We start from the raw sequence: 13,164 nt of genomic DNA on the forward strand, positions 1-13,164 counted from the left end.
GGGGGGGGGGGGGGGGGGACACGAGAGGGAGGGGAATTTTATTTCGCCGCGGCCATGAGAACGAGATGAATATACTGAATAGAGACGCGTTTTTGTGAACCGTACTCTCGGGTTCTCTTATCTCTAGGTGGACGGCCTGCTATCACCGCTGCTGCTCTCATAGAAAGGCTGATAGTGCACGTGACGCAAACGTGAACAGAGAAAGAGAGAGAGAGAAGCGAACAGAAGCTCACCCGGATCTGTGTATTCGTTCTCGGCACCCGCTCGAAGCTCGCTGATGTAACCCCGAGAGATCTTCTCGAGATGTCGTGAATCTGGGAATATTTGTTCGGTGAGTTCGCGAGGAGGCTTCGCGGGGATCACCGAATGCTACGGCGCCTCTTTGCGGAATTTCTGAATTTTCCCCGAGATTCACGAGAGAGATCCTTCGGGAAGGTATCATTTCCTCGCGATCGGAACGTGGGTCAGCCTCCGCTCGGTCAGCTGGAGGACCGTTGGATCATAAGCCGGAGGCCCATTACTTTTCGATGGCCTGAAAAACAAGCGAACTCTCGTAAGGTCTGCGACGATCTCGGCCGATCTCAGGCGCACGCCGAGCGTGTACGGCTTCTGAATAAAAAATGGCGTGTATGTAAATTCGTGAATCGGGCCCGCAATATATACGCGAGGCAGAGTCGTAATGACCGCTGATGACCGCCTCGCGGCGGACGGATATCGGGAGATATGCGGATTTAGTAAAGAATAGATCTACGCGGAGAGGCATCGGTTATCGTCGGCGTTCTGACGTCGTCACGTGGCTCCCCATTGTCAATTTCGAAGCTGCGCGTATCGTCGCGCGACACCGATGCCACGGCAGATAGCACTGTTTACGGGCCTGTGTGTACATCCACAAATTGTAAACAGATAGCGAGCCGTTCAGACGGCGGAGCGGTTTCTCCAAATGGTCGCTACCTTCGATAATACACGCGGCGACGGAGAAGAGCGGATTCCTTTCTGAACCGAAAGGTCATTGTAAATGTGTTTACAAATCTGTTCTTCGTACGAAAATAATATTGACACCAACGATACACGGCTTCTGACGCTGTCGGCAGTGTCAGGCACACCAGATTCCACAGGAGTTGCGTAGCGACGCGCGGTATCGAATAGAAAGTATCCGATGGAGGATCGATACTTCTCCGCCTGCCCCCTTTTGGCGCGCATATGCGTAATTCGAGATTGCATTAGCATAGGGAAAGTATCGTATGCAAATTCACGCGTGATTTTGTAGCAGAGACACACCGTTGTTAATTCCCGACGTCAAATATTCGCGCGATCGATGCTTCTCGTTCCGTATTTTAAACGAATATCGGTATGTGGAGCAATGTATCTGCTGGATCAAGAGCGCGATATTTTGATGCTGTTGATACTACCATTCCCGAGACCTTGGCTTCCTTTAACAGTTACAGATATCTAACTCACGATACGGTTTTCGTGATATCGAGGAGAGAAGACGATAAGGTATCGCTCTCAAGTAATGATAATCCACGAAAGGGGCGGTTGAAGATATCGATACTCGTGCACTTTCGTACTCGGCTGGTAAAAGCATCGAGTATCGATACTGTGCCCAGGAGTAACTTCACCGCCAGCTCGTCGAGTGTCGATACTCGTATACTCCTACTCGGCCGATAACAGCATCGAGCATCGATATCGATACTCTGGGTATCGACGGCATTTGTGGTGCTTTAAGAAGAGAAAATAGGTTAGGTGTGGAATCGTGTCGCAGGGCGGACGTGAAAATCTGAGGAAATTTCAGAAGAAAGGGAGAAGAAACGCGATATCATTTGTTGCCGCACGAAAACCGCCGCGGGAATGCCGAAGAAGAGCAAGATGTGGTTTTATTTTAAGAGGTTAGACGACAGTACGGTGTCGTGCAATTTGTGCAACAAGCACGTCAAGTCTTCCGGAAACACGACCAACATGATGAAACATTTGAATACGCATAACAGAGACGCTAGTACAGACGAAAAGGACAACAAGTCTGAGGAACTGGAATCGTGCACAAAGAAGAAGGCCACTAAGCATATACTTTACACGTAATAATAATGCACATTTTTGCTCATACTGGATAATTCGACTTGAGAGATCTTTAAAATCTCCTTTCATCTTATAGCCATTGGCCGGAATTTGAAAACCCTGATAACACTAATTCTTCACATCCTGGGACGAGTTTTGAGGCTGACGAGGAGGTATGTATATTTTCTTAACGATTAATTAATTCCGCTATCCCGTTCTCCGATAATATTTGTGAAATTATAAGACGAAATCTTGCATGAAATTTATGATGCTGCAATGATGCAGATATATTTCAGAAAATACATGTATATATATTGATCTTTTATAAAATATTGATAACTACTTGCATAATTAATTTGTAAATATTATTTCGACAAAATAGCAGCGATATAGTGAGTCATCTTAGCAAAATAGATGAAGAATTAAATTTAGAAAGAAATTGCCCGACGGAAAACAAATATTTCAGCTATAAAGATTTCGGCTCTTATCGTCTTTTATTTTATTATATTTATTTAAATTAAGCGAATGCCCTTCTTTTTCTGTTGCAACAGCAAAAACCACTTCCTGTACAAATGAATGCATCGCCTATAGTCGCGGCTTTGGAAAAGATGACCCGTTATTCCGGTGAGATGTTTTTGTTATGTCGAAAATTAGAGACGCGTGAATAAAAAGAAACGTAAAAGTGAAATAGAGAGCTATTAGAGATACAAAAATAATACTTGACTAAAATATATGTATAGATACACGCAGACATATATTTTAAAAATAACTGTAAGAATTCTATTTCCTAAATTTTACACCATTTAGATGACGGGGATCGCTATATGCAGATAACAGATTCTATCCTTTACTTCATCTGTACCGACAACCAACCATTCAGTATCATCCAATGTAAGGGCTTCAAGCATTTGATGAACGAGCTCGTGCCGCTTTACAAAATACCCGATAAAGACACAATGAAGAAGAGGCTGGACGAGAAATACGACGTGGTGGCGCATATGTTCAAGCAAAAACTGAGCGAAGCGTCATACGTGACCGTCTCTACTGAAATTTTGACCGAGACAGCGCCCTCTAGAAGCTACTTGCGAGTGGCGGTGCATTTCATAGCGAGCGGAAGCAGAAAACTGGAGTCGGGCGACATCGAGGTCATCGAGTTGCTCGAACACACGGAATATTACATAAGATACACCCTGGTGAACGCCCTGACGAAGTGGGGCATCGACACCGGCAAGATCGTCGCGGTTGTGACGAATAACGAGCCGAGCATGGTCAATGCAGTCACGCAGACCTTCGGTAAGGACAAGCACATAATCTGCTTCGCTCACACTATCAACCTGGTGGTGGAGAACTCCATGAAGAGCTGCGAAGGCCTCGACGACGTCATCGAGCAGGTGAGAGCGCTCGTGAAATTCGCGAAGAGCAATGTTCACGTGAGCAACGAGCTGTGTCAACGGCAGGTGAACGCGGGCACGCCTGAGACCGAGGCCAAGAAGCTCATCTTGGACGTCAAAGCCAAGTGGAACACCACGTTCCACATGATCGAACGATTCGTCGAGTTGTGGAACACGCTCGGCGTGATCCTCTACACGAAGCACGAGACTCCCAGGACACCCACCGCCGACGAACTGGTCACCCTGAAGGAGATCCTCGACCTGCTGAGGCCGTTGGAGTTCGTGGCGCAGGAATGTTCAACGGAGAGATATCTCGCGGTCTCGAAGGTGATACCGCTCATCAGTTGCGCCCTGACCGAGTACAAGAGGAGCACGCAGACGAAGCGACTGTCGCAGAAGCTGAAGGAGGCGATCTTGGCCGAACTGGACGGGAGATTCGGCCGCATCGAGTTCGTCAACGCGGCCTCCTTCGCCACGATACTCGATCCCCGCTTCAAGAACATACACTTCCGTGACGCGCAAGCTCTGGCCGAGATCGTGTACCTGTTGCGCGACACGATCGGCGAACTGTCGCACGCGAGCTCGTCCGGCGAGGCGAACGCCGAGCAGGAGTCCAAGTACGACCTCTGGATTCACCACAGACTCTTGGCGCACAAGCCGAAGGAGGAGGACGATGACGCGTCGCTCAAGGACGAGCTGTTCCTGTACCTGGCCAGCCCGCTCGCCTCCCTGAAGGACGAGCCCCTGGAGAAGTGGGAGAGCATGAAGGCGCTGCATCCCACGTTGTACAAGGTGGCGGCCAAGTACCTGTCGATCGTCGCCACGTCCGTTCCCGCGGACAGCCTGTTCTCGAAAACGGGGGCCCAGCCGAGGGACCGAGCGGCCGGCAAGAGATTGCACAAGCTGCTATTCCTGAACTCGGTGGATCCGGAATACTGGTTCCAGTGAATCGACCAAGCCGATCTACTATTTTTTTACTCATTACGTCGGCTCTCAGAGAGCCCTAGTGACCGATGAACCGCAACTTCGCGGATAATTACACGTATCGCATCTTCCCGTGGCGAGAATCCGAAGCTTGTCCCACGAAAGAGAAGACATGTACACACTCTCGCGATGTATAAATTGTGTCTGGTTGTTATGTGTGTGTAACAGTTAAGAGTTGACATTACGCAGCGACATTATTTTTCTAATAAAGAGCTGACGTCTTCGTCGCAGCCATTGCCGTTTCATCGTCGATTCGTTATTGCCGCGACTGCTTTGTTTACCCGGGACCTCTTATCGCGCTGATAATAATGTCGATTCTTCTGAAGGGAAAAACATTGCCGTTAGATCTGACATCATCAACTGCCGATGGCTCTTTAGAGAATTCTATCGGGAGACGTTTTCGAAAGCTGATACATCGGTGGCGAAAAAGTACTCGAGTAAACTGTCGACGGTACCGGAAGGAAGCTATCGGTCGGTATACTCGAGAAGCTATCGATACCTCCGGGGCGGGGGAAGACCCTTGTAAACGTCCGTGCAACGACTAGATCCAGCGTGCTCCCTCAGCCTCCGAGATGCTCCTCGGAGCGCAGATGCGCCGCCTGAGATCGTCCGAGGAGGCAAATTGCTAAGACCCGTTCTGTAGATTGGCGGTGATTGAGCCTACATTGTAAAGACCTTGGAGGCCTTTAACGCGCCGGCCTTTGACGACGAGCTTGCTCCACAAAGAGATCTCCGCGCCGTTCGATTATCAGCCCTTCCGCGCTCGCGCGTCAAGTACAACGGTCGCTTAAGGGTACCCGGGAATTTCTTGCTTCCTTGCTTCGCAAGCACTTTGCACTTTGACGAGGAGCTGATGTCGCTGAGGGCTTCCCCGTGCTCCGACGGCTGATTTTACACTCGAGTCTACCGAGGTATACAGAGTTAGGCAATAATCACCACCACCACCTTGAATATCTTCGAGATATGAGTGGGAGAAAAATGCATCCGACAGAAATTGCATCGATGCCAACTGTCGTCGCTTGGAAGACCTTCTGTAAATATAAAAGAGTCGATTTTCATCTGCACCTGGCCGTTGAATGCCGCAAGGGTCATCGATGACTGATGTTGTGATATTACCGCGTCTTGTTAAATTGCGAATAAAATATGATTAATTTTGCGTCTGCAAAATAGGCTGTACGACCGATAAAAAACCAATGAAACGAGGTAAGAGATGCATGCACTCTGAATTGTATTTATTTACTGCATATATATAAAAAAATACGTACTGCATTCAAATAAAGATTGCTTGTTTCAAGATAATCGCAAGTATATATCATAAGTTTCAATCATAAAAAAAGCGTCAAATTTATTCATCCAAGTCAAATATATTTTATATCCTGATATAAGTTCAGCATTTGAATCGAGAATATTAAATTAAAACGAACTTCGGTTTGCTTATTTAAACTAACCGAATTTAGTTTATATATATATATATATATATATATATATATATATATATATCGAATAAAACCTTCGTCTGAATACGTGATAACGAGTTTTTCTAAAATGCGTGATGAGTACATCAAGATTATTATCGAGAAATTATTCTTTACCGAAGATAACCATTACTTGAAAGAAAGTAAACGGAGTAATCGCTTTTCTCAGCAGTAGATTGGTATTTTTCTTTGTGCACTTTTAGTGCGATTCAATCATCGGTTGGATGTTTGTACGATCAATAGAAATCAGCGCGGGAGAGCCCGACGCACCTGCCAGCAAAATATTTTTATTCCTCGAGGATATTCCAAGGTGATAACAGGATAGTTATTATCGCCCCACTCTGTATATGCAATATGCGATTTAAATTTCATATTAATTCAGCGATGATAATATTCAAGCGAACAATATAATGCAACGCGAAGTTAACGGACTGCGAGCGGTAGAAGATAAATAGCAGTCCCGACGCGCTCTATGCATAAGCGGAAAGCGTCCGGACATTTCGTTGAACGTTCGACAGTGATTTACGACGGGAATGAAAGAAGTTAACAGTCTCGCCCGATGTCGTAATTCTGTTAACGTTGATCTCCGAGCTTAAGGCAGACAAGCAGGCGTGATTGTAAATCGCGCGCATTTAAAAATGGTACTCCTCGTTCGCATTATATTATATTCGCGAACAGCACCGATGAGGAGGACGGGGAAGGAAATGAGGGGGAGGGGGTTGTTCACTGCCTGGAGATAATGCGAATATTTAGTTCAGGCACTTAAAATTATTTTCCGATAGGCAGCCGTTGATAAAGTAAAGCGCATTACGGTAGTTGTTCGACAAAACCGCAAACATATATTATCGGGCATGTCATGTCCGCCGAGAAAAGATACCGTCGGTCACGTGGTCGCTGCGAGCACCACGTGGTCACGTTGGCGCCGCGAGTATACGATGTGAGTTCTCACATGTCGTCAGAGCGAAACCTGGAGTTACGTACATACGCGCGCGCGCGCGCGTGTGTGGGTGTGTATCGTACCGTAGGTTTTTTTCCAATGAAATTTTGCAAGTCCAATTCGTAATTGTATAGCTGCCGGATGTAAAAACGCGTTAGACTTTGCGCGAAGTTGACATCGCTTTGAAATGTAACATAATTTATTTCATGATATTTAATACATACACTCGATTCATGAGATCGTGTATAATTAAGAAAATCTTACGTCGGCTGAGTCTGAACCGGAAAGAAATGCGTATCTCTCAACTGGGGATGACTTGAGGTTTCACTTCAAGTTGATTCACCAGAGACAAAGTACTGCGACTTGCGTCGAAATTTGAACTTGCATTTCCCGCAGCACGACACACTTGTTGTCAAAATATCGTGCAATCTGCCTACATCGTTTGAGAGACTTATAGTTGAAAACTGCTATTTAATATGCCGAAAGAAGGATTTGGTAATAAATAACTAAAATTTGGTGAATTTGATACTTGCCGACCAAATATTTTATTAATGCAACCAAACAATTTAATTTGGTATACTAAATACGTAATGTATGAAACTATAGCACTATATATACAACATACGAAACCAAGTTATTTGATTGCAGTGATCAAATATTTAGTCGATAAATATTCGCTAAATTTGAATATTTATTACTAAATCCTTCTTACGGTGTATCCTTGCGATGGGAGTGCAAATAATGCAATGGAAATCTATGCGATAGTATAGCAAAAATATCTATATATACAGTAGATATATATTTACTGTGTCATCTACCGTGTATCTACTACTATATAGATCTAACAGATATATATATAGCATATAAGCTGTAGTACTTACTATATACTGATATGTAGTATTTACTAAAATAATAGTAATTATGAGTGATTATTGAATGACCTTTGACGACGAGCTTGCTCCACAAAGAGATCTCCGCGCCGTTCGATTATCAGCCCTTGATTATCCGACCATTCAAAATTGGCAGCACTAAGAAAAAGAAACAATCATAGACAGGCCATGACGAGCCAAGCACAAATGAAATGGTGCTATAATAACGAGAAATTTAACAAGTTACTCGATGTGAGAGATTTCGATGTAATGAATCTTTATTCTTCAGTCGTTAAATAAAATGTTTCGGTTTTGAAGATCCTCTTCAATGAATTATAGTACAGTAAAGATAGCCATAAACATAAACAATAATAATGATTCAACTATCTTTATTAATACTATTTTATCCGTGCTTGGCTCATCATGGCCTGTATACGTATAATAAATACAACAGTAGATATGCTACATATACATCTGTTAGATCTATGTAGTAGATACGCAGTAGACAACACAGTAGATATATGTCTACCATATATATATAAATCGATATTTTTGCTATACTCTCGCATAGACTTCCATCGCATCATTTGCTGCATTATTCAGCACTATTTTACCCGTGCTTGACTCATCATGGCCTGTTTATAATTGTTTTCTTCTTTTTCGTAGTTTCATTGAATCTAAATTATTTGATTTGACGGCACCAATTTGCGGATATAAATTTATGAAATATTTGAAATAAGTATTTATGAAGTAAGAAAATTTGAAATAAGATTCGTTTGAATGCAATATGTAGTTTGTGTATCTGTGCGCAGGTGATGTTTTGTTTCACTCTAACGGAGGAAAATGCAAATCAGTTCAGCTAAGAAGAAGGCAAGGCCTAGTATGACATGCATACGATGAATTATAACAACTAGTTAAATAATTGAGAGGAAAAAAACGGGCTAACGTCGGAGCAGCGGCGGTTCGCGCGTAATAATGTGGTTAAAATTATAGCGTGATGCTGAAAGATAAGCTATACGATGTATCGTGACGATCTACGACGCACGATTCAATTACGCGCCATGTCTCTACGTATCTCTTCCCTATGCATTCCTTATCACACGTCGTTTCGACCCAGCTCTATTCTTATCGCGCGGCGCGTTAGGAGCGCATTTTCACCGTTGCGTCGCAACTTCCGCGAATGACGTGCACACATCTCTCAAAGCTTTACCGAAATGACTCCGAGGATATTTTTAACAGGCTCTCGTTAACGAACCGCCGATTGCACCGCCGCCGTCGGGACCTGGTGCGCTGTTACCAGGGGGGTGTGAGAAAAATCCGCGTGCGACTTTTATCGCGCTGCACATCACGCTCTGTACACCTGACGCGCGCTCGTCTCTTACCCGTTTCCTAATTAATCATGAACGTATTACATAACGACGATGGTTTTTTCTACAGATCCTTCTGGTATTCGCGTATTACGCAACGACGCGCCGACGCGAAGACGGAAGGAAACAATACCTTTTCCGATTGCGAGAAGTCGATTGAAAGCGCGCCTAACCATATCGGAGGAACCAACGGGGACCTTTGGAAAATGAAGCGTCAAGTAGATCGCTGACAGCTGTTTTCCCTCAAATGCACAGCTGCGTAATAACAAATTGGAGAGATTCGCTCTCGTCGGGAGTGAATTCTCCGAAGTGACCTCGCTGTTTCAAATAAAGTCTGCATCAAACGATCCCCGGCATTAGTGGATTTTGTCCGAGAGCGAAAGCTGAGAAACTTGAGGACTGTTTTCTAGCGAAATAATTGTGACGGACATCGAAAGAAAATTTAAATTACGGGTTCACATACACTTCGATCCGCGTGCAGAGTCGCGCTAATCTTTCCGGTTCTTTTAATTGAATTATAGTTCGCAGAGAGAGCGGATTTTTTAAATTTTTCTGCGGATGAATAAAAAAAAGGGAAGAAACCGGATTTTTTAATTTTTCGATTTCTTTCCGGGGAAAAATCGAAAAAAGCGGGTTTTCTTTAACTATAAATTGAATGCAATTATTTTAGAGTGACTTTCACCAAATTCTGATAAAGCTATAGTTTTAAAGTTTCGGGAAAAATCTTTATTTTTTCCCAATTTCCTCGCGGATGTCTCCGATTTCTGTCCGAGTGCAAAAATTCGTTTAGACATCCCTTTGACCCTTTTCTATCTACATTTACTTTTTTCTGTAAAGAAGATAAACAACAGAAAAGGAGTGGAGAAATTGGGAAAAAAAAAATGTTTTTATCCGAAAATTTAAAACTATAGATGAATAATAATGAATTGGCAACACTAATTTCCAGTTCTGTAACTCTCATCGTTCAACAACAATAATCGAAAAGTTAACAATTTCCATCTATGTATGTTAGCAAAACAGACAAGTAATTGACTGAAGAGACAGGACATTTGACTTGACAGCAACTTGAAATCGTCGATTGGATTGATCAGTGTTTGGTGAAAGTCATCCTTAAGGTCTCTGAACTTTTTCTTCAGATCACCTGTGTCGAGATTTCACCGAACGATCCGAAGCAGAGAAGCAAGGTCGGCGGAGTTAGAATTATGTAACCTTCTAATGTTTCGGACTCTCTCGACGACCTCCTACCGAGGTCCTCCGGATGTTTTCGTTGCCAAACTTTCACCCTGCCCCGTTAGATTGATATATCGGTACATTGTGGTAGTCACACAGTCGTATACTGTTGTATAAACGCCAATGCTCACAGGTATTCTCCGGCGGAGATGGACTCGCGCCATTTGGCGCGCGTGAGTGCGACACGCTCGCGTCGTCGCACCTGGACTGCCCCCGCCGTCGCATTCCCCTTAATCACGTTCCATAAACAAACGCGACTGCGTCGCGACACGAGCCGATTCTTGCCGAAACAACACTGTCGTCATCGTCGTCGTGCGCGCACGTTTCCGGCCGCCGCTCGACCGCGAAAGATCGCATTCGAGAGGCACCGATCGCCGCCGTCGCGTGTCGCGTCATATCTTGCGATCTGCGACTCGATTCCGCGAAATCGCGCGGCAATGCACGGTGGTTGGACTTCTCGATCGGCGCCCGAAATTCGCACCGAAGGTGGAAATTCGACACGATGATGCTTCTTCCCCCCTCCCCGATACCGTGTCACCACGTGTACATCGCGTGAATGGTTCGAAATGAAAACAATAAACAACCGAGTGGAATCTCTCTCTCTCTCTCTCTCTCTCTCTTGAAAAAAAGTGGAATAGAATTTTTATTTGCCTCAGGTAATCCTACTTGATAATTCAATAAAATTATACATTATAAATAAATAGTACGGGTGCGAATAGTGGCAAAAAAAAAGAAGAAAATATAGTGGAATAGATTACGATGGTACACACACACATACAATGAGTTACTGAAGATACAAATGAGAAGATATATTTTAAGCACCACGTCATAGGTTGAGTAAGTAACGAAAAAATAAGAAAAATTAATAGTTTGAAATTAATAATAATAATAATAATAATAAATGAACCTCGCTTGCTATATTTTGAGATAATAAAAGTACTGAGTGCCTTATTTTCATTGGTGCATCAAGGTAGAGTGACTGACCTTTTTTAATTTTTATGTTTAATATTTAATATTTATCAAGCAAAATTACGTTCCATGCTATTTTTATGTATTAATTGATATAATAGAGATGCACAGATAATAGAAAGAGGTATATTAGTTTCTAAATATGTACGTATGTATATGTATTTCCAGTATTATTATAAATTATGAGCTTTGCATTGCTTTATTAAGAAAAAAGAAATGATCAATGATTTTGCAATTTATATTATAATGTTTTTATATCAGTCCTTAATATTATAGTAATTTTTTAAAATCCTATATGCAATTTAGGAAAAATTAAAATTAGAAGTAAAAAATAACGTCATTAATCTCAAGGAACGCGTATAAAAAGTGTCATTTTCAGATGAGAATATTTCAGCTTTCGAATGGTCAATCGTTTTATAATTATATCAATAATTAAGTCATATTTAGATCTGTACTGACTAAGTGACTATTTAGATCTGTTATTTAAATCTGTATATTGAGCGTTCCATGAATAAATCGACAAACTTCGCCAGCATATTTGAGAAGATTATTCATTCTGAACAAAAAATGTATAAACAATGGGTCAATTCAGCTGTGTTATTGAGATATGGAAGATGAATCGATATAAACCACAAATAACCAAAGGCGTTCGAGCTAAATTGTCGCTTAATTAGTTAAAATTGTGTGAAATTACAGCGAGTACTGACATATTGTACTAATATTTACACGTATTGTCCAAAATAAACACCATGTGTGTGTCTAAGCACGCAAGTGGACGTGCTTCCATTGATCACGCAATATCGGTAAGATCATTGTTAATACTAACAGCAGTTTTATTGATGTTTGTTACCAACTGCTCACGCGTATCAGGCTTTCTATTTAAATACACCCTCGATTTTATGCATTTCGTAAAAAAATTTAAAGGGGATAAGTCAGATGATCGTGAGAGCCATATCTCGATAACGAAGCTGAGTTAACTTGTTTATATAACCTTTTCTGTTCAGAATGACCTCTCAAATATGCTGGCGAAGTTTGACGATTTATTCGCGGAACGCCTTATATAGTGCAAATTTCAATGAATTCTTAACAAACTCACTTTACGCTATTAGTATCTTAACGCAATGATAAATGACATATACATCATATTAAAGCTCAAAGAGCTATTCATCTTCGATAACTTCAAAGTTTCTAAGAGTACAGTTTCGAAGCTTCGATATATTCGAAATTTGAATAATGAACACCGAAGCTTCGAATCTTCGGGGATGAGCGTCAAAACCTTCGAAAGAAAACTCGAGCTCTAGCAATTAAGAGAGAGAGAGAATACTCGGCTGCCATACTACTCTCGACGATGGGTCTGGCTGCAGCGGACACCGTGTATACACGACAGGCGCACTCGACCCGAGGTTTGAATCTCGCGCTTGCGTCCGCCAGCAGAACCCTGATTTATCACGTGGCCGTTGGTGTTGTGCATCGTTCCAGCTGGTGTGCGCGCCCGTATCCTGATCGATATCGTGACGAGCGTGATCGCGGCGGCGGGCGGGCGGAGGGACGATGCACAGTGCGCGCGGAGCGGTAGGGGGGAGCTGCGAGGCAAAGGCGCGCGGCGATCTCGCGATTTCCTGCGTGGCGATTGCGAGATTGCACTTACCGGCCGCGGATCTGCCGCCGCTTTTCCCATGATGCCTGCGGTACTTCTTGGACGTCGCGCTGCGACCCTTCAGCAACATCGTACACGCACTGGCACGCGTTCGTTTCCGGCGACGGCGCGCTCGCTACGCATTATTATCCGGCTGCGCGGCAGCCATATTTGCCCTCCGCTGCTCGACTGGTGGAGCCTGCGGTCGCGTCGCGGCGGCTCGGCTCGTCTCGCTCGCTCGGCCTTTGGCTCGC

The 13,164-nt window shown here is 43.6% G+C and overlaps 2 protein-coding genes across 2 annotated transcripts in view; one reads left to right on the plus strand and one right to left on the minus strand.

Moving 5' to 3' along the window:
• LOC106748096 (nuclear factor of activated T-cells 5) overlaps window positions 1-13,145 on the minus strand; it is a 41,559-nt gene extending 28,414 nt beyond the window's left edge. Inside the window, exon 1 of the mRNA XM_014626300.1 lies at window positions 12,923-13,145. Within this exon, the coding sequence (XP_014481786.1) occupies window positions 12,923-13,001 (79 nt within the window). The 5' untranslated portion in view covers window positions 13,002-13,145. The remainder of the gene's footprint in view (window positions 1-12,922) is intronic.
• LOC106748097 (zinc finger BED domain-containing protein 4) lies at window positions 1,716-4,905 on the plus strand. Its single transcript, XM_014626303.1, has 4 exons — window positions 1,716-2,072; window positions 2,150-2,225; window positions 2,604-2,676; window positions 2,860-4,905. The coding sequence occupies exons 1-4, from the start codon at window positions 1,849-1,851 to the stop codon at window positions 4,389-4,391; spliced, it is 1,905 nt and encodes a 634-aa protein (XP_014481789.1). The 5' UTR covers window positions 1,716-1,848; the 3' UTR covers window positions 4,392-4,905.
• Window positions 13,146-13,164: the final 19 nt, after the last annotated feature.

This window comes from Dinoponera quadriceps, unplaced genomic scaffold (assembly GCF_001313825.1).
Source record: "Dinoponera quadriceps isolate SergipeBrazil2010 unplaced genomic scaffold, ASM131382v1 scaffold2420, whole genome shotgun sequence".
NCBI lineage: Eukaryota > Metazoa > Arthropoda > Insecta > Hymenoptera > Formicidae > Dinoponera > Dinoponera quadriceps.

Excerpts from the sequence above, each read along its gene's own strand:
- LOC106748097 (XM_014626303.1), top strand. The coding sequence starts at position 1,849 with ATGCCGAAGAAGAGCAAGATGTGGTTTTATTTTAAGAGGTTAGACGAC. Across the intron at positions 2,073-2,149 it reads ACTAAGCATATACTTTACAC|CCATTGGCCGGAATTTGAAA; the intron begins GTAATAATAATG and ends TTCATCTTATAG. Across the intron at positions 2,226-2,603 it reads GTTTTGAGGCTGACGAGGAG|CAAAAACCACTTCCTGTACA; the intron begins GTATGTATATTT and ends CTGTTGCAACAG.